The following is a 25593-nucleotide window of genomic DNA, read 5'->3' on the forward strand; positions in this document are numbered from 1 at the left end:
GCATTTGTATTTGCAGTTCTGCTGTCTCTTGTCTTGATGAGGGGAAGAGAAGCCTTCCAGCCATTTCTTCAGGTTGGAGAAAAGGTCTTCAGATGTGAGCTTTGCTTGTGGCAGTGGTCTTTATGCCATTCACCCCTACAAGCAGCTGTCTCAGCTGTTCCCTTCCCTGTGGCATACTTAAGAACTGCAGAACTATTTAGGTTGGAAGAGACCTCTGGAAGTCATCTCATCTAATTCCCCCATTTGAAACAGGGCCAGCTTTAAGTCAGATACCACCCATGTCTTTACAGGGTTCTTACTTTTCCTCTTAAATCATGTTTTCTCCAGTTCATCATTGTTACTGATAGTGCAGAATCAACTCTGTGTTTTAGAAACAGTTTCATCTGTGTCAGTAGGGAGCACTGAGCACTTGTGAGCACTATACATTTCCACCTCTCTGCGGAGGGGGTTTATCATTTTTCCCACTTTACACAAGCAGGCTGAATACAGAACAGTGCTGTGGCTCACAGTTTCTCAGAGGGCAGTGGTCATCCAGCTGGCTAGCGTCAGATTTGGAAAAACTGAGTTGATCTCTCCTGGGTCCCATAGAGTGCTCTGTAAATACTTTGCAGTAATCTCTTGATTGTAGGACTCATTTTTCTGGGCCATGTCTCAGAATCACAGGAGGATTGAGGTTGGAAGGGATCTCCGGAGGTCATTTTGTCCAACCTCCCCTGCTCAAGTAGGGCCACCTAGAGCCAATTGCCCAGGACCGCGTACAGACAGCTTTTGAATATCTCCAAGGAGGGAGACTCCACAGCCTCCCTGAGCAATGTGTGCTAGTGCTCAGCCACCCTCAGTAAAAAAGTGTCTCCTGATGAGGACCTCACCGCCTGAGCGCCCATGCCCTTGACTGCTGCTCCCCAGAGCTCGGTCCGTGGGAAGAAGTAGTCAGAGGGCTAGATGAGCCCTACAGCATCCTGGATCCTGACCCCTGGCAGACAGCAAACCTCTCTAGATGGTTGGTCGCGTTGACAGATGGATGCCTGTGTCCCTCACAGCAGGGAGTCGCCCATTACAATGACTTGCCACTTCTTCCTGGTAGCCTTTCGTGGTTTAGGGGTTAGGTGAAGCAGATACTTTGCTTGTTGGCATGTCTGACTGCTCTGCCATCTGACTGCTCTTCGACTTCGAGAGCGATGAACCTATTTTGCAGTTATAAGCCTTTAGATGGGGCAAGATCCTTCCTCTTGGTGTCGGAAGTCACCAGCTTCCATCCTCCCCTTCTGCAGAGGTTTTGCTTCCTTTGGTAGTGAGGGTTAACACAACCTGCTTCTCTGCTGCAGATGGAGGCTGAGGCTCTTCAAGGTACTGAGTTGCAGAGAAGATCCTGTCCATCTCCCTTTCATCTTCTCTGCCGCTGTACAGCCTGCTCACATCCTTCTGTAACTCCTCCAGTGGAGGCACAGCTCCTGCAGGCCAGAGGGCCATCTCCTGGTGTCAGAGAGAGCCCCCGGGGACTCCCTGCAGCCTAGAACTCGAGGGCTGCCTCCACCAGTCTGGATGCAAGCCTCCAGGATGGCTACTCCAACATCTGAGGCCAATGCTCAGTGACATGTCACTGCCGTGTCCAAGACTGTTACTGCGACACAATTTCAGCTGAGCCCCCCCTACCTCACCCCTTCTGAGCGTCCTGCTGGCCAGCTGCTGCGGCTGGTGGCCACCTCGTTAGCCGCGCGCTCAGACGGCTCCGCGCAGGGGTTGGGAGCGAGGGGAGCACTGAGGAGATGTTGCCCTTGCTAAATAACACAGGGGCCAGCGCCTGTGCACTTGGGAACACCAGTGCTTTGCTGTCCCTCGGAAGGGAGGCACAGGCTGGTTTTGTGGAGTACTGACTTGTGCGAAGAGATGTCCTACTGGCTCCAAAGCCAATTTTCTTCAGAATTGCTGGGTTATGTGGCATGTCCGTCCCCTCTTTTGGATATCCTGTTCTACTTCAGTAGCAGCGTTACAAAACATTAAATACTTTACAAATTCTAGTGGCTAAGTCTCAGAAGTTATAAATTTTGTAGATTAAGCAATCAGAATTCAAGAAGTTTACAAGCTCTGCTGGTCACCTGTCATTTCAAATGAAGGAGGAGCCAGTCCAGATGTTTTCGCTGTTCTGCCATAATCCTAATCCAGTATTTGCTGCAATAGCTTTCTTCTGTTCCCTGTGCTCTCAGATGAGTACTGAATGTGCTTTTTGTTACCAAGCAATGGTATTAAAATCTCATTATGTTTTTCCAAAGATCGTTTTAGGTCTCAATTTCTGTCAATAAAGTCTAAGAGTTATAAATCTATGTACACTCGCTTTTAAGAGAGCAAGACTTTTAAATGTCCTTAGTTCAATGTTCTTTTCTACTTTCTTTACAGAGTGCCTGGAATAACAATTGCTACAGACATCATCTGTGGTTTTCCAGGAGAGACAGATGAAGATTTTCAAGAAACAATGAAACTTGTAGAACAGTACAGGTTTCCCAGCTTGTTTATTAATCAATTTTACCCGCGCCCAGGAACCCCGGCTGCAAAAATGCATCAAGTTCCAGCTGCAGTGGTAAGATCCATTTTCTTGTGCCACTGCACACAGTGTACTCAGATGTTTTTAAATATATAAACCGTGTACATGAAAATGTAGATTTTTTGCAGAACTATGCTACAATTCCAGTTTTTTCAGTGCGGTAAGTGAAGTGGTTGCTGAATTGCCTTGAGAGGTTAGCTAGGTCATTGCACGCGTTTTCGTCTGTCGGTTCCTGTTCGGAGTGCTAGGAATGGTCAAATAGTGGCTATACTGATGTCGTGTCTTGCTGTCAAGTTCTGGCTGAATAAGTACCAGGAGTGGTAGCTGATCGATCACACATGTCTTTTTTTCCATTTTAAAGGCTTTTGTGACTCCAGCAATCTCAAGCTTATTGTCAATAATTATATATAAAGTATTAACAGTAGAGCAATGATAATCGCTGGTTTGTCAGATATCAAATTTGCAGGCAACTTCTTCTCGAGGCTCTGCTTACACACTGCTTACAAACTGTGCTTCCTTCAGGGTGCGTGTTAAAGGCCATTGATAAAATTGGCATTTAATCTTTCAGTTTTCAGGTGGTTTCATTCTTTATTTCTACTTTTGCATGAGAAGTGTACTCCTTCCTGACTAGCAACACTCTCATCTCAAATTCCCATGAGGAAAACAGCCTGGTTTGATATAGAAGGTGGTCGCTATTGACTGTATTTTGTTTGATGCAAATAGCTGTTTATAAGCAATAACAACAGCGATCACATCTGAAGGCATGGTTTGATTTATTTTTAAAAAAATTCAATTTGTAGTTTTTGTAATCTGAATCTCAGAACAAGAAAGTATACGAGACTGCCTCTACAATAAATCACGTCATTATTATCCCATTATTATGGACATAAATAACATTTGTATTTCCTTTCAGTGTGAAAATGAAAGTCAGCCAACAAGGTGAATCAGTTTAAATAGACAAACGTTTATTTCAGTGTGTGTATCCTGGTACACCCACACGAAGGCAAAACCGTGTGTCAGTACTTGTGTCCCTCCGCTTACGCCTCCGAAAGCTCAGCAAAGTATTTCTGCTTACTCTCAGAACGTGCCACAGATTCCTTAGGATGTGTCAGCTGCTGGAGATGACAAATGAGGTTGTATTCGGCTGCTTCAGCTCATTGTCTAGAGGAGTACAGCTTGAGCAGCGACTGCTCGTTCGTTGTGGGCTCTCTCGGAATGGGAAATACTGAGTTTTCAGAGAGAAATTGCTGCTTTTGAAATAGTCTGCTTAGTGTAATCAACTCACACTATGGAAGTAGTTTTATTCATTTCAAATGCTTTTTACAAACTTTTGTTTGTAAATCTTTGCAGAAATCTTATTTTGGAAGTTAGGAAGAATAGAAATCAAAACCTGGGTTTATGTTTCTGTTTTGCATTCTTTATCCACAAGTTTTTAAGCGCGCAGTTTTCACAGGAGGTGCAAAGAGCTTAACTTAATTTGCTGGCTGCTGTTTAACTGGGTGCCATGGGAAGGCAATATGTGAAGAGATGAATTATTAAAAAGAACATTAGGTGTTCTGTGGTTAGGAGTGTTGCTTGGAAAATGGTAATGTCATTTTAACCCAGTTTTACATTCTTTCTTCTGATTTTGTAGCAGTAGTACTTATTGCTTTCATTGAATTAGAACCTTCAAATAAGATGAGGCCTCTAATCCAGGGCTGATGAAAATCTGTAATTAATAGATTTTGTTTCTCTTTTCTTTTTTTTCCTGTAGTCCTTCAAAAATCCTTTATTATGAGATCCTTTGTTCCTTTATCTCTTTGTAGAAATAGAGAGTAACTAGTCCAACGGAGCAGGAACAGCTTGTGCTAATCTCTTTTGTTTTATTTTTGTGTTACTTCTAGACAGAAGCTGATGGTCTTTCCAGCGTTACCAAGAATGGACAGGCATTTCGTTTGTCATTCCTTGCCTGGAGTAACTTATGTGTGTGTGTCTGCTAGGAGAAGGAAGTAGCACATTACAATCCACATTATGCACTCTTACCCCCTCATCATTTAATCAGATATTACTTGTGTCGTCTTACTGTTCATGAATTTATTTTATTGCATTTGCACAGGGAAATATGTAGCAGATAACGTGACATAGAGCTGTTCCGTGCAAGTACCTGAGTGCACCTGGGGCACGATGTGTTATCCCCTGAACTTCTGAGCTAGTGCATTTGCAGGGTGTTCCTGACATTATCCGCTGCGGCGCGTCTGTCCGTAGGACTGGCTGTGGTGTTTAGCTACAGGTGCTGAACCAGGGAGCAAGTTAATTGACAATTGTTATTCTTGTCTTTGTTTTCTAAAAACTGGAGGTATTTTCTATGTTATTTCAGCTTTGCAATACTTCTGCAATGGACAGATCTATTGCTATTGCAAACTGCTCTACTTTAGTGAGTTCTACTTCTCCAGCTTTGGTTCAAGACAGCTTCAGTGATTCTGCCCAAGTAGCACAGCTGCAATAATAACATATTTGCCCTGTCACTATTAGGAAGACCTTATGACTTTTAGGGACAATCTGTGGAATATTAAGCATGGTAACGTTTAGTGCTTTCAAATTTTTAGTGCATGGTTTTGATGGAAGTCTTAAATATAGTTGCCTTTTAGGAGAAAACCCTCATTTGAGTTTATCTTAGTAGAAAAAAAAAAAATCAGTAGGTCAACATGGAATCTTCCCTTCACATAGATAATTATCTTTGAAAGCCTTACAGGCACTGATATTTTTCTAAAAGGGCGGATGACACTAATCCAGATGGACAGTTCCGCCACCATAAATTGAGAAAGGACGGTTAAGGCTGCAGGCCTTTCTTGTATCTCCCGGAGAAAAAGTGTCCGTGGAGAATGAGACATCTGTCTAAATGGTGTCATTGTTTCATATCCATCAGTTGGATTATGCTTACCATAAATGCTGTCTTCGGTTTAGCAAAAAGTTAGAGCACAGTTAAGCAAAACTGGGCACGGGGTTTTTTTAGGGTTTTTTAATAGGCAATTGCAGTGATGCTGAGTCGTGTACATTAAAAACAAGTGAAGATGATGTTTAGAACTTAAATGCTACCCCAAAATTCTCTCTTTCTTGGCTTTTACCCCCATCTTATCGACCTAGTGCTAAATACGTTGTTTGAGATGAGTCTAGATGCTCTTTACCTTAGTGGGCTGTCTGTAGAAAAGTGTGTTAACTATGAAATGCTATTTTGCATATTAATAACAGTAATAATAATAACCATCATCATCTGGATTTCTCCATTTCCCTGTTGCGTTCAATCGTAAAAGCAATGGTGCTGATAGTTGCGTGACCGAAATTACTGAGTCTAGTCAGATAAATATTTTAATAAGCAATGTAACAGAACACGATTTAGACACGTCTGGTAGAGATTTTATGCTTAGCTGCATTGCAAAGGATGCTTTAATTCTAAGTGTAAAAATTACTCTTTTTCTCTAAAATTAAGGATCTGTAACACCTTATGTTCTTGATAATTGTAGTTTCTCCATCCTTTAATTTTTCAAGGTAGCTATTACTTATCCGGGGACTTGGGAGATTTTCTCTGTCCTTGAGATTTGGTCCATCGCAATTTCCGAAAGCGTTAGGGGACATCATGATCTCGGGATCAGCTTGATCTCCGTCACATGGAAACAACACGAGGAAATAGCCATTTCGAAAATATTGCGGTAAGGTCCAGTGGGTTCGTCTCTGCTGAGGAGAGGAGGTGGCAGCTGGTTGGAGTGCAGTAATGTGACTGGAGCTTCATGATGACACTGCCCTCAACTGCGGTGTGGATTCCAATCTTTCTATGTGTATTTTCAGTAGTATAAGCTTTTCAGTTTCGATTATTAGTGTAATTATTAGATTTTTTTTTTTAAAAAAAAGCATTGTGACATCTAGATAAAATACTATATATTCACTTCCTCTTACAATCTTTTTCTCTCTTTCTATAGGTCATCAAATAATTACATTGCTCTCAGCTAGAAAGTTTTATGTCAGTCAACTACTGAAACTTTCCTTCAATTCCTCTGAAGAGTATCTCCCTAAATTTTCTTCTATATTAGTTGTATTAAGCACTGTACTTGCTGTACTGAGGTCAATACCCAAGTTGCAAACCTCATAACTGAACTACTATTTGATCTCAAAAATAATTTGCTTCAGAAATATTTTCATTTATGGTGTATAGTAGGGAGTTACTAAAGCCTTTCAGAACATGATGGCAATGGTGGGCATGCCGTGTCCATGGTGGACAAAGATGTGAAACCGTGTCTCCCATCTGGAAGTGTCACCCGGCCCCCAAAAGCTCAGTTTTCAGCAGCCTTCATCCCAAGCAGTACTTGCCCCAGGCTAGTAGTTGCTTTTGTTTCAGGGATGGCCAGGCCTATGTTCTGTTTCTCCTCTGTGGGAACATGCCGTGTCCATCCGACCACACTGCGGGTGGTTTGCCCCTCTGCCATTCATCTACCCCCAGATGTTGTGTCCAGGCAAAACTCTTCCTGGATCTAAAACCTCTTCCATCTATATACTGGGCATTTTATCTTTTAAATATACCCATCATTACAAGGGGAAAAGAAAAATAATCTCTGATCAGACATTGTATCCCCCTCTATTTAATCAATCCATCACTTAGGTCTGTCCCTGTGTTTCCCAGCTGTAGGAGGAGTACATAATGCACTAAGAGATTTTTTTCTATAAGAATAGCATAATGCAGTATCCACCTTCTCAGTGTTGTCTGCCAGGCAAGTTGTATTTGACCATATGGGAGCAGACCAACCATCTGATATTTTATACCTTTATTCTATGATGGCTACTTATTTTTCTTAGACTGCTTTGCTTTTGCTTCCCTCTAAGAAATCTCTCAAAAAGTTTCCTGACACCCTTTGATGACTGCATGGCTGCAGATCCCCCATAGCTCACTTCACCAGTTAAAATTCTGTAAGGCACTAGAAATAGGTATTCTTGGGTACCAGCAGATACAGTATGATGTTTAATTCCTCCTTTGCTGGATGGATATAGGTTTTGTGGTTCCGAATCTCCATGCATGAACAGCTGAATCTTCTGTGGTAGCTCATGTGCTCTTACCTATTCGAAATAAATAGTTGTCTGTGTGTCGCCAAACCGTCCCTGGCTGATTGAGAAATAACCATGTTCCTGCATCAGGCAGTGCTAGCTGTCCTCTCCTTCAGCACTTTTTAGCTCTCAGCAGCAGGACAGAAACTGGAGTAGCACTGCTTGTGCAAGAGACACCTCTTGCTCTGTTCACAACTCTAGAGGAAAGGGAGCACAGCTGAACCTTGCAGTTGCACCATCAAAGAAAAGGCCGGTAAGCTCCTCGTTGAGCGGACAGTAAGGAGAGGTGACAGTTGAGGGCTGCTCTGGCCTTTGAGCATGTGCTTCCGGCGTTAGTGGGGAGCGACGTGGCACGATGCGTGTAGGGAAGCCAGTGTTGGAGCTACGGCAAGGAACGAATTAACCTGCTGTCTGGGATGGATTTAGAAATAACTTCATAGAGTTTCTTGTACTCTGTGATATGCGAGAGGACCAGTTGCACTGGTAAGCTCTTGCAGGTGAGAGTGCAGCTTGGGGTGGTGTTGATTAGCTGATGTGATTTAAGTGCCCATAAAGGAGGGGACGCACAGGCATAGCAGAATCAGTGGTACTTCTTGCCTTAGCCTAACGGTGGCAAATCCAAAGATCATGTAATGGGAATATGTAGGGATGTTCTTCTTCTAAAATTAAGGAAGAGAGCTGGGGAGATCAGGAGGCAAGTGAAAAGGAAAGAAAAGTGAGTAGGAACAGGAGCAATGTGACTTATTGAACAGTACTGCTGCTCTGGTCTGCCATCCTTTGAGTGCCCTTGGTAAGTGCTGTGACTAAATGACATGACATGCCCCAGGAATTAGGTGCAGCTGTGGTAACTGCTTCTGGTGTATCAAAGAGGCTTGGCCCCTGCCATGCATGCCCCAACACACGCAGTAGTGCATGGTGTAACGTGCAGAATGTACTTTTATGTGCAAGAGAAGCCAAGACTGATTAATGTCTGAGTTCAACTGCTGAACCCCTGCACTACACTTTGTTTTTTCAGCAGTACACTTTTACCTACTGCTTGCTGCTCTGCCAGAACAAAGACCTGAGTGAAGACTTTTACAGCAAGTTTGGGACCAGAGAGTGAAAAATGCGATGGCTGGACGTGGAGGCAGACTATGAAGCAAAGATCAATATGTAATCCTTTATATTAGTCACTGAACTGTTGAGGTATTCCAAGTTAACGTTTTCCAGCAAGTTTTGTACTCGATCTCTAGTAGTTTTATTTAAACCTTGTTTCCTTACGTTTTTGCTGAGAACAACATGTGAGGTACTGCAGAAAGCCCTACAAACCATCAAGACAGCTATGATTTCTCTTATTGACAAGCCCAGTTATTCTCTGACGGGATTCATTTTGATTGATATGGCTGTTGGTTAGTGGCAAATCAGTGTTGGCTCTTTGTGTCACTTTCTGGACGCTTACAGATAGTTTCTCATATTTTCATCCTTGTTTTTCCAGGAACTGTATAAACTGACTGACCTGTGAAAGCCTGGTTCCTCCTTTTCCCCAGTTGAAAGATAGTAAAAACATTTGGCTTCTTTTATGCTGTATGTTTAATTCTACCACAGTGCTCACCATTCCGTGTGCGGCCAGAACCGCGGGTTTGTACGATGAATTCAAAGGAAAGTGATTATCTGTGAGTAGGTTTTTTGTGGTTGGACAAAACCACCGAATAGAATTTTACGAAAGTTTGAAGGCAGTTTTATTTTAGAGCTAGATTCAGCTCAAGTTCAAACCACTTTACGTTATTTGACCAAGTGCTGAAATTAAAATCTGTTTTTGTTGTTGTGGGAGACAGTTGAGCTGGTAGGTTTTAAAATAGGTTGTACCCTTTTGGAAAGCTATAACTGATCTGCCTATGCAGCTGCTGGAAATTCAGTTCATAGCTGAATCTGGGAATGAGTTAAATTACACAGTCACAGCTGGGCTGTGCAGAGTCAGACCCCCGAGAAGGGACAAGAATATTTTGACTCTAGCCTGGAGCCGTGGCTCTTAAATCTTGCATTGGTGTTCGTCAGGCATCTGGTGGAATAGAAGTCTTGCACTTTCAAGGAGCACGACTGTCTTGCTTGAGAAAGCAAGTCAAAATTCAAAGCTAGACTGGAAATACACTTGGGAAACCAAGTTGGTGTTCTACTTTTTTGAATTCTGAAGCAGTTTTCTGCTTCGTTTTTACAGCGGAAAGTGATTGGAATGAAGATTACCAACAGCTTCCTCATAGACTTTATACAAATTCAGTTTGAAAAATTGAGCATCTTAAAGTAAATATACAGCTATGGGTTCATTCTAGGCCATGTTGTTAAGGAAAAGAATTAATGGACACTGGAAAATAAAATGTGGCAGAGTTCTTTCTAAACTTCACTGTCAAGCCAGAAACAGTTACAAAATCTGCAAGAATCCTGAAACCACTGCCAGTGTCGTATAATTTTGTGGGTTGACACTTGTAGCCGTGTACAGTCCACATGTTGACTGTCCAATATAAAAAAAATTAGGAAAGTGTAGTCTTGTAAGAGTTGTAGTGGCCACGAGTATTCATCATCCATCTTCCTTCCCTTGTGAGTCTGTCTGGGAACAGTGGTGGAATGCTGAGATTTTAGGTGCAAGGAAGCTGAAATAGCATCAGGAGTTTTGTATAATACTCCGGTGCTGAATAGAAGGGCAGGAAGGTACTCCCTACAGATAAGTTGGAATAGTCTTTGCTTTTAAGAGACAAAACCATTTTTACCTCCAATGTAAATACATACGTGATCAACATCTCAGGTAAATTTCTTCTTTCACTATAAATCTTTTTCTCAGAAAAACTTCAAAAGTCAAAAAACGGAAATGTGATTTAGCAAAATGAGTATAGTGGTGTCTTGGAGGTTTTTCTTTTTTTGCAGGCTTTTATGGTTTAGCATCCATTGGAATTGCTTATAAAAATGTGGAAGAGTACGTATCATTCTTCTGCATTTCCTACCTAAACTTAGGTCATGGGAATTTTCAAGATTGTGACATTGTTCTTCAAAATAAGTTTATATAAAACGGCATCAGGATAAACTCAATGCATAACTGTATTTTACTTCTGTTACATTTAAATCACACTACAAGCTGCATGAACGCGCATGTACGCACACCTCAGTGTTTGCAATCGTTTTCCAGGTTGATATGATTAGTGGAGGCGCGTAAAGTTTCATATATTGTCCTCTTTTAGACAAAAACCACATTGCATGGGCTCAGAAAACTTTGTTCTAGATTTTTTTAGAAAGAATCACTGAGTATACAAAAGACTAAAGAGCATACAAAATACACTGAGGCAAACTGCCAAATATAGCACCTTATACCCCAAGTGACATTTTCCATGTATGGATCCAAAATGATTAGAAAGTAATTTCTGAACCCAAGCTAAATACTGAACTGCATGTGTATCAGTAGTTGAAGTAGCACAGTGAGTCCGTTTTAGGCAGTTACTCCCTTCTGTTCCGTAAAAGTCCGGAGTTTGGAACTATCCAGGGCCTTTGTAGTTTTGAGATCACAGTTGTAACATGGGTGAAAAGAAAGATACAGCTTCATTACTGCTCAGAAAACACATGTTATTGAATGCCATAACACAAAATATTTCAGACGTGCTGTTTCAGAAAAGAAAGCTCCAATCTCGTGTTTTCTGCTCCTGAAAGTGTCTGTTACACTGGACCCTCCATGCCTTTCGTAATACTGGGGAAGAAAACTGTGAAGAGACTTGCAAAGCTGCTTCATTCTTCTCCCAAAGTCTGTCAAAGTTGTAGCTAAATTCTGCTTTGGCTCACAAAGTTTAATGTGGTTTTAACTCTAAATTACATAATCCACTAGATACTACACAAATAGGTGATGTGTTTTTCCAGACTTATTTGAAAGAAGAACAGTGTTGCTATTGGTCGTTAGCATGCTTAAGTGGGTCGGATGCTTTATAAGCTCCAAGTTAAATAGTGTGGCAAAATAAAATTGCATTTTGGTTCTGATCAGCAGTATGTAAAAGAGAAATGAAGGGGAAGATGGTAGGTGAGGGAAGAGATCTGAAATAGACATTCATCTGGTTGCCTTGACACATGTTCCTAGTCACTGTGATCATGAAGGAAAAGAGGAATATTTGAATGGAAACAGATATGAGTCCCTGTTACTGAAGGCAGCCCTGCATACTGGTGGGATTTTAAAGGATGGAAACAGAAAAACAAAAGCAGGAGAACTTTGCTGACGATATGTTGAGGCCGACACTTTCAAGGGAGTTGGTAAGATCTGCAGGTCTGTTGCAGTATTAGGCTGGAATTGAGGACCTTGAAGGTGAAAATAGACTTTTTACAACTGAAAGTTGAGTCTAAAGGAAACCAGTGATGCCTTCTGTGCTGGGTTTATGTGGTGGGGTTTGGGTACCAGGGGACACTACCTGTCTTTTGAGCAGCACTGAATTACTTACGTGTCTTTTAGTAACCAGTTTGAAATAGTTCACGTGCAAACGTGCAGCTTTACTTAGGGAAACCCTTCCGTCCCGGCGTAATTCCGTGTACGTGCATGTATGGTTTTACAGTATTTAGCTCAGTCCTGCAGCAGCACTTTAATCCATTCTTATCACGCTTTCAGATACTTTTCCAGCTAAAGATAGAAATAAGAAGTGTCTCCGTTGTGTCTGCCATATAATGTGGCGTTTTTAAAACTTACTGAAACGGAGAAGTGAAAAATTGTTTGCACAGTCATATGCATATATTTCTAGTGGCCTGCACTACAGAATCTGAACGTATCTATCTACCTCATCTCCCTAAACTTGTTTCTCTGAGTGCTGAAAACTAAGGACTGTGGGTTTAAAATTTAAATCAGTGCATCATCGGAATGGATCCAAGAGAAATAGTCTTCAGTAAGAAAAAAAACAAGAATTAGACTTTTTCTGGAATTTTTTTTTTCTAGAAAGATCAGTGGAGGTCTCCAGATTCCAAGCTAAAATACTTTTGGTTTATTGCATGATTCTACATTAAATTAGTTTTTTAAGCAACCTTTTAAATAATCATTTTGATATATCTTTTCAGTTTATTATCACATTTCTCCAAATCCTTTTTATAGTATTTTAAGCACTTTCACTGCCTGTAACTATACTACCAGGAAAGAAGTCGTTGTAGGGTGGGGATGGGATTTGCGTTGTACTATCCGATGCTTTCATTTGAGTGGGTTTTTTCCCATTTGGAATAAAAGAGGTACTAATGGGGGTTAGAGGGTGAAGGTTCCTCTACTAAGGAACATCTTTTCTTTGGCAAAGGCATGTTCAATTGCTGAGAAAGTCTGTACTAACAGGAATGTCTATTTTAATATCACTTCTGTTAGTTTTAAAGCCCCTTAGTAAACTCAGAAACGATTCCTGTTAGGTATTACTTATGGTAATGGAATAGAATTGTCTGACAGAAGTAAACATCTCATACTGAAAACAAAATTTACCAGTCTTGTTTGAAGAGGGACATGGAGTAAAAAAATCAGTTTCTTGACTCTCTAGCAGTCATAACTAAAACATAGGTAGAGACCTCACAGAAGTAGTAGTGTTAATCCGATACCTTGAATGACTCAGAACTATCCAGCTGTCATAAATTTGTACTAGTAGCTAAAGTTACAGCTTTTATAACTAAGTTGCTGCATCTGAACATTTCACAGAAAAGAAAAACTCTGTAAAGAAAGGAAATATGTAATTTGTTCTGCATAACAAAAAAATTACTAAATTGTCCTATAGTTTCCAGAAGTGAAAATAAATACTGCAGTCATGCAGCTGTCTGTTTAGTTCCCAGCATGGTAGAAACATGAAGAGATCCTACCAGTCTAGTTGGAAAATTGCTTTCACAGAAATGATGACTATACTAAGACAGCAGTGCAGACTACAAGCAAGGAGTTCTTGTAGTTGTCTCCCCTTCACTCATTTTCCAGTGTGCAATGCTTTGGCTTCCCGAGCTGAGATAAGTCAGCGTTGATTTTGACATAATAAAACTTTGAATTTATTTGTGACTCATCCCTGCATTAAAGATGAAGAGTGTTTTTCTTTTCTCCCTGCCCTCCCTCCATAGGATGCAGCTGAGAGAGTCTATTTAACATCTGCTGAAATCACTGAAAGCTCTTTCATTGATTGCACTAGAAGCTGGATTAAGCAACTTTTGTCTTTGAACTTTGCTTTTAACAGAAGTTTTTTTTCCCTTTGCCTTGGCATTAAATGGCATTCCACCTATTAATTTTCCCCAATCCAGGCAATGAAAGTATTAACATCAAAAGGAATCGAAAAATAATAAATGGTTCTTCTTTAAACTGACTTGCTTTAAACCTGATCTGCTGTAAAGCAGGACTGCAGGTATATGCTAGAGCAGCAGACAAGTCTTTGCAAGACTGAAGCCTAATCTTCAAGTTTTGTTATCTCTATTCTAAGACATTATTAATGATTTATTGTGCAGAAATTAAAACAGAGTTGTTTACACATTCCAGTGTGTTCCATAGATTAGTGTTGATTATTTATTAAGGATATGTTCTTAACATTGTTAATATATATGTTAATTATTTCCTGTCATATTTAATATCCTTAATCTGCATACACTTCATACCTACAGTTCCATTAACAAAGTGGGGAGAGAATGTGTTTGTACCTGCATACAGCTTTTAAAATCAGTAGTCTCTTTCTTTTTCCTGTAACTTTTCTAATACGGTTTATCTATTAATATTACTTTTCAGAAAAAACAGAGAACAAAGGATCTGTCCCAGCTGTTTCATTCATACAATCCATATGACCATAAGGTAAGAAAAAATATACTACCTATGTTTGTTGTTAAGAATAATTCCAAATGGTTGTGATTACTGTATTTCATGTTTAATGCAAAAATGAGAGGAAATGATAAAACTGAAAGTGCTAGGATATTCCTGTTCCTTAAATTATGCTATCACGTAAATGTTCCTTTGTTTCTTCAAGCCAAGCTTGGAAAGCTGCATCTTCTGATTTGTTAAACCAGTAAGTCACATTAACCTCATAGCAGGATAATTTATAGACTGACACTGAATTCTGCGAAGTGACCATGAGTGGCACTGCATTCCCCTCTTTCCCTCCCGTTTAGAAACTGTCACCCTCGAGTATGTCGCTCAGCCTGTTGTGTCAGTTGGGCCCTGAGCTCCCTGGTACTAATGAATTATCGATTGATTCTGGAAGCACCCTTGGAAGAGGCCGCTTTGCCAACAGCCTGGTGGTTGTCTGGGGGAAGAAGGAATACACATCACAATTACAACTCGATCCTTGTTTGTAAGGTCTGGGAACCCTGGTGAAAGAACTTGTTCATTACATCCCATACTATGGGGTAAGAAAAAAAGATCACTTCCCTAAAGACATTGCAATGTGAAATAAAACATGACAGCTCTTACAAGAAGATTTTGGAGAACCAGGAGACAGAGATCACAACATTTCTGTGCTATAACTGTGTCATGGGGTTTTTGCAGGCGTTATGCAAGAGAGACCATTAAGCAGCAGATTGAAGGAGAGTTAAGCAGGCTTGTAAATATTTTCGGGGAGTTCCTCCTGTCTTGGATGGATCTGTGGGCATGTTTTTTTAAGCAAGTGCACTAAATCCTTTAACAATTTGTCAGCAGTATGAGATGACTGCCTTTGCTGCTTCTGTTTTGCAAAGCATGTGTGAATTTGCAAGTATCCATTTCAAAAAAAAAAAAGAAAGATTTGAAATGATTTTTCGTTTAGACATTTCAAAGGAAAGTTCTGAACTCTACCCTCTCTTTTCCTGGCCATGTACCAAATAGCTACACATTGGAAAAATTAGCTAGGTTTTATATTTGGGCAGGAAGGTGGCAGAAGTGTGTATGCACGTGCACCTGCCTCTACTGATGAACATATGCATGTCTATGAGAAAGAAACACATTTTGTAAATATTAATGGATTAAATTTGTCAGGTAGGTTGTTGCTATGAGAGTTCCATAGTTACCAGCAACTTCAAAATTTAGTTTATAAAAACATTGTCAAATAGTTGGTATAGTCTATAATTTTAATTAATTTTATATGATTTCAAGTTAAATCCATCACTTCGAAGTATTTTTTTATAGATAGACTTGCATTATTTACAAGAATTGGTAAAGCAGATATTAAAGGCCTCTAAAAATTGAGAAATATGAAGAATAATGGAAATTAGTGTAACAAGATTTTGAATGAGACCATTGTGTTTTTGAGTTGAAGCATTTTAAGGTAAATTTAATAATAAGTCAATTAAGATCTAATAAGGAGGAGCAACTGATGAACCAGAAGCTTTGATATTTCTCTCTGTGTCTAAATTCTCCTGTGCCAAACACTTTTATTCATAGTACAAGGAAATGCCATTATTCTTTTATTAGCACTTTTAATGGAGCTTGGCCATTTGTAACTCCTGCTGCCTTCCTGCTCGTATCCTTTGTGGCATTATATCAAAGTGTCCTCACATGATTTTGGCTTCAGTTGTGAAGACTTGTGCACTCTTTACAAATTAGTCATCAGGCAATGTGGACCTGGATATAAATGCTTAGATATATTCCCTTTTGATCTTTGTTTTAGGACCTTTAATAAATTATTAAAAGTAGCACAATTGTTTGAAGAATGATTTTTGAAGCTCCGCTCTTTTGCTGTTTCCAAGCACATTCTGCATATATGTCTGAGAGCAAAAGGGGGAAAAAAGGACAAATGAAAGTTTCATAAAAAGGTGATTTTTTTCCTTGTTTTCCATTTGACAGTGAAGGTTTTCCTTCTGCTAACTACTTCCTAGTTGTAGTGGCTGCAGCAAATTCACTGCAGATTTCTTGCCCTGTGCTTTTAATTTCCACCTCAGCTGCCAATTTCACAATTGTTGCAGTCCAGTGAAGGGCTTTTAATTTTTATATTAAATCTGACAGGCATCAACATTAGTTGAAAATACAGTTATTTCAAGTGGAGGTCTGTATTTCCTCTAATTCTGTTTGATGTACATGTCAGAAGGGTTGGGTTTTGAGGGATTGTTTGCTATTTTGTAGATTATTTTTAGTAAACGTAACAAGGGGATTTTAGGATGGCTTTGTGAACGTGTTGGTGATGCAGGATCATGGCACAAATGACGTGAATTACTGGCTTCCAGGATTCTTAGTTGGTTATTAAAAGGTTTTTCTCTGAGAACCTTTCTGAAGTAGAAAAGAGAGAAACTTAAAGGGTGAGTTGGGGCTTGGCAGTAGTGGTTAAAACAGATGTAGAAAGGAAGCTCAGGAGCTGCAGTGGCTGGAATAGGACACTCTGCCGAGATTTCGTAGTGCTTCATCCGTTCAAGATGGGATATTGCATAGAATAGAGAAAAGTCGATCAGGAAACGTTCATTCTTCCCAGCTTGTGCTTCGCTCACTAAACCGGACAGTGATGTTTGGATGGAGTAACTACTCTTACCTTACCAACCTCATTGCTGTTTATGCTTAGTCAGACCAATTGCTCTTAGAAATAGTAGCTATTCCTGGAAATTTTGTCTCAATATGTATTTGCCTATCTAGTGTAAGTTACTGCATCCTGAAAGACATTTTAAGTGTTTGTGGTTCTGCATTCCCAAGCGAAAAGCCAGCTCTTGTATGGAGGGGGAAAGCAAGGATTTCCTTTTCCTTCTACTTGGAGGTGTGGAGTCTTATCTTGTATCTAGTGAGGCCTTAATTCTGCAGCAGAGGGGGCAGAGCTTTTAAATTCTTCCATGCAGAAGGGACGGAAAAGTGGGAGATATTCTGCCTCTGCTGATAGCAGGGGAGGAGTAGTGAAGCTCCTGTATTCTTTAATGCTGGACAAAATACGTGTAGTTTACCATCTAGTTGCCCTTCTCGTTGCTCAGATGAAACCATACAATGGCAAATGTCAAAAATTGCCCTTTGGTTGTGTACTTACCCTATCCAAGGGGATTTCTCTTTCACCTGGTGTCACCGTAGTGCTTACAGAGCCTCCGACTGTGGAACCTGTGGATCTTTAGGATACTGTGCCACTGACAAAGCTCCTTGTAGCATCAGTCTTGAATGGCTGGGAAATATATTTAATTTTTGATGTCAGACACGTAAAAGAAGCTCACTTTTCTCAGATTTTTTTGTTGTTGTTAAAATAAATAAGTATCTTCTAAAATTAATTCTTTCAAAAACTGAGTAATTATTTAGGAAATGCTGAAATATATCTTGGTTATGAAAAGCTGTTCCGGGTGGGTGGGTGTTTGCCATTTATTCAAACTTATTTCAATTAGCATGTGTAAAAATACGTAGAACTCCGTTTGTAGATGAAGCTGTTCCTTGTTCTGAAATTCTTGCTTTTTCCTGTGTTTACGCAGAGTAGGAGTGTGTATGGTCTGACGTGAGAGTCAAGTTCTGACTGCTGTAACTTTTCTTTAGTTAGCAACAGAACAGCTCTTCCACTTAGAGGTACAGTTTGGTTTTGTAGGGCCATCAGAAAAATAAGATAAAACTGACACCCTCATAAAGCTGTAGCAGTAACAGGTGTAGTGACGTAGAATTAAAGATGAGATAGTCGAGGAGTGCTCTTTTCACCCTTAGCTGTAACATGGCCGCTTTTCTACCAGCTCATTTAATGAAAGGTTGTGTTTGCACACAAGTAATTTCTGCTGGATCTCTTTTGCGTGTACACTCTCAGGTTCCACATGGCACACAGCAAGAATTTCATTCTGTCTGCAGTGGGTGTTTAACTCCCATAGGATCTTGCTCCCAAATGATGTTTGCCCTGTAAAACTTGTGACCCAGTTTTTCTGAAAGCCACTGAGGCAGTTGTGATAGCAGGTTCCCTGCTCGACACAACAGGTTTGAGGAGCTTAATGTGAGCTTCAGGATCCAGTATGCACCAGCTGTCCCAACTCAGCAGCACAGAGCCCTGATCCCTTTGATTCTTCTTGTCAGATGAGTTAAGTATTCAGTCCAGCCCTGGAGCAGTTGTTTAAAACTATAATGCTCAGTTTATGCTCCACAAAAGAATGTTTTTCCATGTAGTAAATACAGTATAGCAAACTCTTATTCATTTTGCTCCTCTGCAAAGGAGGATACCCAGAAAGAGAGACCTTGGGACATGTCCATGCCTGCCTCCAGCAGCAGTTGTGCTGTTACAGTGGGAAATCCTCTGTGAGCTGTGCTTAAAACTCAGCTCTGGATTCGTTTCTGCCTTTCACAACCTTGCTCAAGAATGGGGCATGATCTATGAAAAAATAAGGTCATGTCTTCTAGCATTAGTGATTTATTTTAGCGTATACTGTGTCCAACCAAGTAAGAAATAAAGCCAATGTTCATGTGATTTGAAAAGGGTTTTGTGAGAGATTTTTTTTTTTCCAAGTTGAAAGTGGATTCAGGATTTAAAAAAAGAAATTACTGTTTCAAAATGTGCTCTAATTGATGCAATACAACTAAAATAATTGTAAAAGCTTTAAGCCTCATGCTTTAAAATGTTCCATATTAATGTGTTAAAACACTCCAAAAACTAAAACCCCTTTGACAAAGCCTGTGTGATTGGCAAGTTATATGGACCATTGTATTAAGGTACACAATTAAGTGACAAAAAGGTGGTGGTGGGGTTGTGTTTTGTTTCTTTTTTTCTTTTTTTTCTCTTTTCTCTTTTTCTCCTTTTTTCTCTTTTTTCGTTTTTTCTTTTTCTTTTTTACTTGGCTAGTTCTTAGCCTGATAAGCAGTTTCAGGGAGCAGGGAGGTGATGTCCTCTGTTCTATTGGCTTTGATAGAGGTAGATGTGTGCAAAACTGACTCAAGGAAGATTAATAACAAGGTTATGTGTGGCTGTCCTTAAGGTGCTAATGGCTGCTGTCACAAATTTACCACGATAATTGTTTTTAACCAATTATTTCAATAGTGTACAGACTCTTGCACCAATATTTAATGGAAAATAAATAATCTGATGTCATCATCCTTAAACTGTGGTCAAGGAGCACCCTTTTCTTCTGCTGGGTTCTGTAGCTCCTCTGGAGATTTTGAAGCATTTGTAACTCAGAAAAAATTAAAAATTGTGCTACTGCACGTTGAAAGAGGCTGTAAGTAATGAGGGGCTGAAACTGTGTTTTCATAATGAAACAGCCAGAAGCCACTATCAAACAGGTAGGATCTCTTTTGGCACTGCCTATGGAGGCTTGTCTGTATGGTCTAAGTGGGTTTCATTAACAGTAACACAAAATACTCATCAGCAATGGCTGTGACATTGTCTGGAAAATCATCATGAGCACCTGTGTGAAACATGAAGTATCCAAAAGCAAGAGGAAAGTCTCATGTAAGAGAGTGAGGGAATGGAGTCAATTGGCTTTTAGCAGCAAAACCTGTGAAGTCCTGCGCACCTTCCATCCCCTGTGCTGTAGCTGGTGGCCTCTGGGGACCCACAGGGGCAGGGGAGTGCAGCGGTGGCACCGAGAACCAACAAAACTGTCTTCACCGTGGTGAGAGTTGCTTAGTTAAACAGTAGAAACAGAGGGAGGTGGGAACTTTAGAGCTTCTGTTGGGACCAGTTTTCCTACCAGTGAGCTGCTTCCTTTCAGTTTTATCCTGTGGTCGGGGAAACTGGACCTTCTGAGCATCCTTCACAAATAAGTAAAATTGAACAAGAGAAATTCTGATGGCTGGTGAAGCAACTCTAGAATGCCTGATGTTGGCTAACTTTCTGATCATAGAATGGTTTGCGTTGGAAGGGACCTTTAAAGGTCCTCTAGTCCAACCCCCTGCAATGAGCAGGGACATCTTCAACTAGATCAGGTTGCTCAGAGCCCCATACAAGCTGACCTTGAATATTTCCAGGGATGGGGCATCTACCGCCTCTCTGGGCAACCTGTGCCAGTGTTTCATCACCCTCATTGTAAAAAATGTCTTCCTTACATCAAATCTGAATCTACCCTCCTTTAGTTTAATACCGTTACCCCCTGTCTGATTGTTAGCAGGCCCTGCTAAAAAGTTTGTCTCCATCTTTCTTATAAGCTCTCTTTAAAGTCTCCCTGGAGCCTTCTCTTCTCCAGGCTGAAGCACCCCAACTCTCTCCTCCTTTCCTTATAGGAGAAGCGTTCCATCTCTCTGATCATCTTCATGGCCTTTCTCTGGACCTGTTTGAGCAGTTCCATGTCTGTCTTAGGCAGAGGGTCGCAGAGCAGAATGCAGCACTGCAGGTGGGGTCTCACCAGAGCAGAGTAGAGGGACAGAATCCCCTCCCTCGACCTGCTGGCCATGTTTTTTTTTATGCAGCTTCTGCTTAAGACAGGCATCACCATACTGCTCTGTTAATTAGATCCTGAAAACTTCGGTTTTGAAGACGTGTCTGCACTGTGGTATGATGTGATTACATGAATGGACACATAAATTGAAATGTTGGTCACTTGTACGGTTGGAAGTGTTGCTGTGAGAGTAGTTTCTTGAAAGAAGCTGATGAAAGACTAAAACATAGTTGCAGTGTTAAACTTATCTGGCAGATGAGATTTACATCTCTCAGTAATCCACGCTCGTCTGTTTTTAGTAGTTCCGACCTCCTAGACTTTGCCATCTTCTACTGCCGCGCTTGTTGGTGGCCGCGTTTCGGAGCCACTGGCGTTAGGAAGTGGTTTGTCTCACAGATGAGGCATGGCAGCTGGCATGTTTAGGTAAACCAAATTTGGATGCTTTTTGGAGTCTGGAAATGGAAAATTTCAGAAGTGCTGAAAAGCACAAGCAAGTCTTGTTATGTGTCGTAAGGACAGGAGCGTTTCTGAGATATTACCTGTTCTGAGATACGCACGTGCAGTGGAAGTGCTGTGAATGTCTAGGTTTGGGTTTTGAGCCAGAAAAAAAGAAAGTAGTTTTGAGGTACTGTCTCAGCCTTCAGATTTTTTGGGTAATGACTTGGGTATATGATTCTGGAAAATAACAAAAATCCTTTTAACCTGCTTTCCAATTATTCCAGGAACAGCATTCTAAATCATAGGGCGGCTGTGCAGTTGCAATGCCTGTGATAGAAGCCATAGTCTAAACTTCGTAAAGCAGGTGCTTTGCATTGTTCTTCTGTAAGATGAAAAAGATTTCTAGGTTATTGCTGAAAAGAGATAGAGCCTTTTGCTGTCTCCTGCCTCAAAATAGATTTCAGGCATAATTTAATAGCTCAGATGTCAGATATGACCACGTTTTATGGAAATATTGTAACCTCCATCCATTCTTCTCTCTTCCCTTCCCTCATGTTCAGAACTGCTTTTTGGAGGAGGTTACATAAAGCTGTTTTGTGCTCTTGATGTGATGTGAGGCTTCAAAGAAGACTCCTGAAAGAGAAAAGCAATTTCTATTTGGAAAAGCAGTGCAGTGGCCTTGTGCTAATGACACACTTGAACGTTACTTGATGATAGTGAAGAAAATCTAATGGCCTGAAAAGCTCCTGCTTTTTGTTGACTTAACTCTTAGCTGCATTGGAGTTTGTGCCATCTGTAACACCGAGTGAGCTGATACATAGACAATAGTTTAGAAAAGGCTGTTCAAACGCCAGGAATTGTTTCAGGGTTTTGAAAAGAGCAGGAGAAGAAACAAAGCAAGCGATGCAACGAAAAGGCTTGCTTCCCTGTCGAGTACGCTGTATGGAAAAAGACTTACCAGCTCTGTCTGAATTCTGTAGGTGGAACGTTGGGGTAAAAGACTTAAAATCTTATTGGAAGTGTATATCGCATCCAGAAAATGACAAAACCAAAAACCCAATTCCTGAATTTATTACTGTAAAACCAGTGGTTTGTTTGTTGGTTTTGTTTTACTCAAAACCTAAAATATATACAAATAGGTAGTGTGTGTGTGTACTTAATACTTTGGTAAAACTGCGTTCAGTGCGAGTAACTTTTGCCGTAATTGGATGTGTAAAGCATCTGACTCTGTCTGACGCTAAATAAATTGTTTGAGGTTGTCACCTCAGTTATCAGCCAGGAGGGAGGCTTTTCTTGGTTTAGGTTAAACAGGTGTTTTTTCTATCTTTTTTAAATTATCTTTCAAAAAAACTATTAACAATAGTGTGTCCAATGACATCTGCATCTATACACAAAGGTAGTGCTGTATGATGGTGTGCACTTAGATGTTGAACAAGGTTTCACAGGTACTGGTGTGTTATTGAAACATCTCCATTAATGTTTTAAGAAATAAGCTGATGTGATCCACATATGCCCCTCCCCACACTGTAGAAACATCTATACAGTTTTTCACTTAATTATTTCGCAATAATCGCAAAAATAGTGCTCGTTTACTTCGCAGTTTTTCTCCGTGGTACAGTAAGCAAATGCCCCCTGGTATGACAGATTGCCTCAAATAGATATTTTCTACCTCCAAAAAATACTGAAATGTAAAATGAGAAACAAGTTTTATGGTGACATGAAAAATCTGTAAGTAAAAGAAATCATTTGAGGTGCATTAATCCTCTTGTGATTTTCCAGAGAAAGGCATTACCTTTTGCTCCATGTCTTGTGTCTCTTATGTACCCTGTCCATCGTTGCTGTGGTACAGAAGTACGAAAAAGAAAGGTATTTCAGGTTTTCTAAAATTAGTTACTGGAAACCCTTGGCATCACAAAAAGTAAACCAGCCTGGCCCTGTTAAAACGCCTGTTAAGATCTCTTTAGTCGCGCGTTGGCAGTGTGATGAAGTGTGTAACTGGTGCTGCTACGGTCAGTTCAGGTCAAGGTCAGGTCTCCTTCCTTCTCCCATTCCCTGTCATCTCATTTCACCGGTACCTCCTGTGGCTGTGCAGTTTGTGGGGGATTTGATTTCCCAGTTATCTTTCACCTTCTCTCATTTTTTTCTCTCCTCTCTCTTTATTCTGTTGCCATTTCTCCCCCACAAAATAAAAAGTTGATTTCTTCTCTGCGTAGTCCGTGTTCTCTTTTCTGTTTCTTCCTACCTAACTATTCTTTGTTTAACCTCTTCTTCAGATATTAACGTTGTATTCTCTCTCCATTTAATTTAATGTACCTGCCCTTCAGTTTTTCTTAGTTTTTTCCTCTCTATGTTGATGGACCCCCTTAGTTTTGTGGTATCTTTATGATAAATGTGGCATTTTCTAATACCACTGAAAGCAGCTGGGAGGCTGAGCTTTAAAGATGATGTATTAACCCGTATAAATGCTGCTTTAGGTCATGTTTAATTTTTCTTCCTCCCATTCCTTGTACAATCATGATGGTCATACCTAGTCATCTAGCCTTAAAGAAAAAAAAAAAATGGATATGCAAGCAGTTGACAAAGGTCTTTAAAACACAGCAAGATTTTTTTTTTTTTTTCCAAAATACCTTTCTGTGAAATACAAAGCTAAGAATGGGGACCATTTGTAAGCCCTGTGCAGGAACACACATGAAATACTAGTTTGCGTGTCAGACAGACAGTGGCAGCTGCTTTGGCAAGGTATGGCACCGTCCCATCGTAAATCAGATGGCAAGTGCACGGTTTGGCAGATGCTGTCATCAGCACAAACATTATTAAACTCATTAGGAGCTTGCTTTGAATTTTTCGTTTACTTGCAGAGCCTTTCTCGGGCAGCAGCAAGCACTCCTTCTCCAGGTTTTTGCCGGACGTGTTTCTGGCCGTTCCTTGGGGCCGCGCCGCGGCGTTTCTGGCCTCCCCTGCACGTGGCGTGTCGGAGCGTGGGAGCACGTCGCTCCGGAGAGCGCTCGGTGGGCTTTTCGTTTTGATGGATGGCTCTGGTTGGGCACCGTCTGCCTCCTGGTGGGCCGCATCAATCACGTGCCGAACTAAGAGAGTTTAGGCAGGATTTTTTAATAAGTGCGTGTCCGTGGAAGAGAAAAGTGGATGTACATATGTTTGTGTGTTTCATTCCTATAGTCTCCAGTCATATAAAAGAGCAGCAGTCCTGTCATGCAGTTTGTGTTGCGATAAATAGGTCTCTAAATAAATCTCTACCTACAAATGCCCCTATTTTGATTTTACTCCTACTGTTTCAACTGTATTTTATTTTGCTTTCCATCAGCTGTTTATAGTCACTGCTTTATGTTGACATTTTCTGTTCGGAACGATGGACTTAGTGAAAGTATTTGAGTTGCATCTCAACTGTTTTAAGTAAATCTTAAAATTTCTCTTTCTGCTGCTTTTGGTTCCTTCTGTGTAAACACAGGTTGAGATAATGGCTTCTGAAACAGAACATCATCAGGTTTTAAATTCCATGTGTGTAAAACATCTTAAAATTGTCATATTTAAATTCACATCTTGAGGAAAATTTAAGAATCTTAATTACCCATACAATATACAAAAGCCAGTAATCGGTCATTCAAGGGCTTCTGATAGAGATTGGCGGTAGCGTATTTAAGGTATTCTGTCGTTGGATTAGCAAAATTAATAGTCTGCCAATATGTAGGAATTAATCAGCCAAGATGCAGTTGTGAAGCGTTCCAAATTTCATTTGGATTTCTAATTTACAAGTAAGAAGTGGTCTGTACTCCTCCTCATTAGGTTGCTTTCAGTCTGTGATATTTTACAATATGACTAAAGGGAAAAATTTGTCCTATGGTTCACTGTCGCGTTGAAGCCATGAGTTGGATGTTAGGTTCCAGAAGCTACTTAATCTTCACCTTTTAAATTTTTGAAGACCATGGGATGAGAAGCTGCCGTGACTTCCCTTCCACCTAGATGGTGGATATCCATGGATATAACACGCCATGAAATGGTGGGCAGACAGCAATACTTTATACTTTCCATAAGAAATCCAGTAAGCACATTGGCTGTATCCCCTAGTGTCGCATGTACTGGCCACACTGGGTGTGTTTTCTTAGGTGTTCCTCACCAATCAAATGGTGTAAAACTATCACAGCCACCAGTTTTCATTGACAGATCTAAATTGCATTATTGTTGGGGTTTTTTTTAGATTTTTGTTTCTTGTTTTGTTTTTATTTTTTTGCCCCATTTTCTTTCACTTTTCCTTAATATTCTTATTAGTAGAGCTTGCAGGTGCTTTGGAATCTTTTTTTAAAAAAGTGTTGTTCCCTCTGCTTTTCTTGTGAAAA

The 25593-nt window shown here is 40.4% G+C and overlaps 1 protein-coding gene across 3 annotated transcripts in view; it reads left to right on the forward strand.

Annotated features, from left to right (window-relative positions):
- Nucleotides 1-25593, forward strand: part of CDKAL1 (CDKAL1 threonylcarbamoyladenosine tRNA methylthiotransferase) — a 337692-nt gene that overhangs the window by 247858 nt on the left and 64241 nt on the right. For all 3 annotated transcript variants that reach the window (XM_086608947.1, XM_086608948.1, XM_086608949.1), the window contains exons 11-12: nucleotides 2395-2575; nucleotides 14325-14387. In XM_086608947.1, the coding sequence (XP_086465073.1) occupies nucleotides 2395-2575; nucleotides 14325-14387 (244 nt within the window). The remainder of the gene's footprint in view (nucleotides 1-2394; nucleotides 2576-14324; nucleotides 14388-25593) is intronic.

This window comes from Tauraco erythrolophus, chromosome 3 (genome assembly GCF_009769465.1).
Source record: "Tauraco erythrolophus isolate bTauEry1 chromosome 3, bTauEry1.pri, whole genome shotgun sequence".
Lineage (NCBI taxonomy): Eukaryota > Metazoa > Chordata > Aves > Musophagiformes > Musophagidae > Tauraco > Tauraco erythrolophus.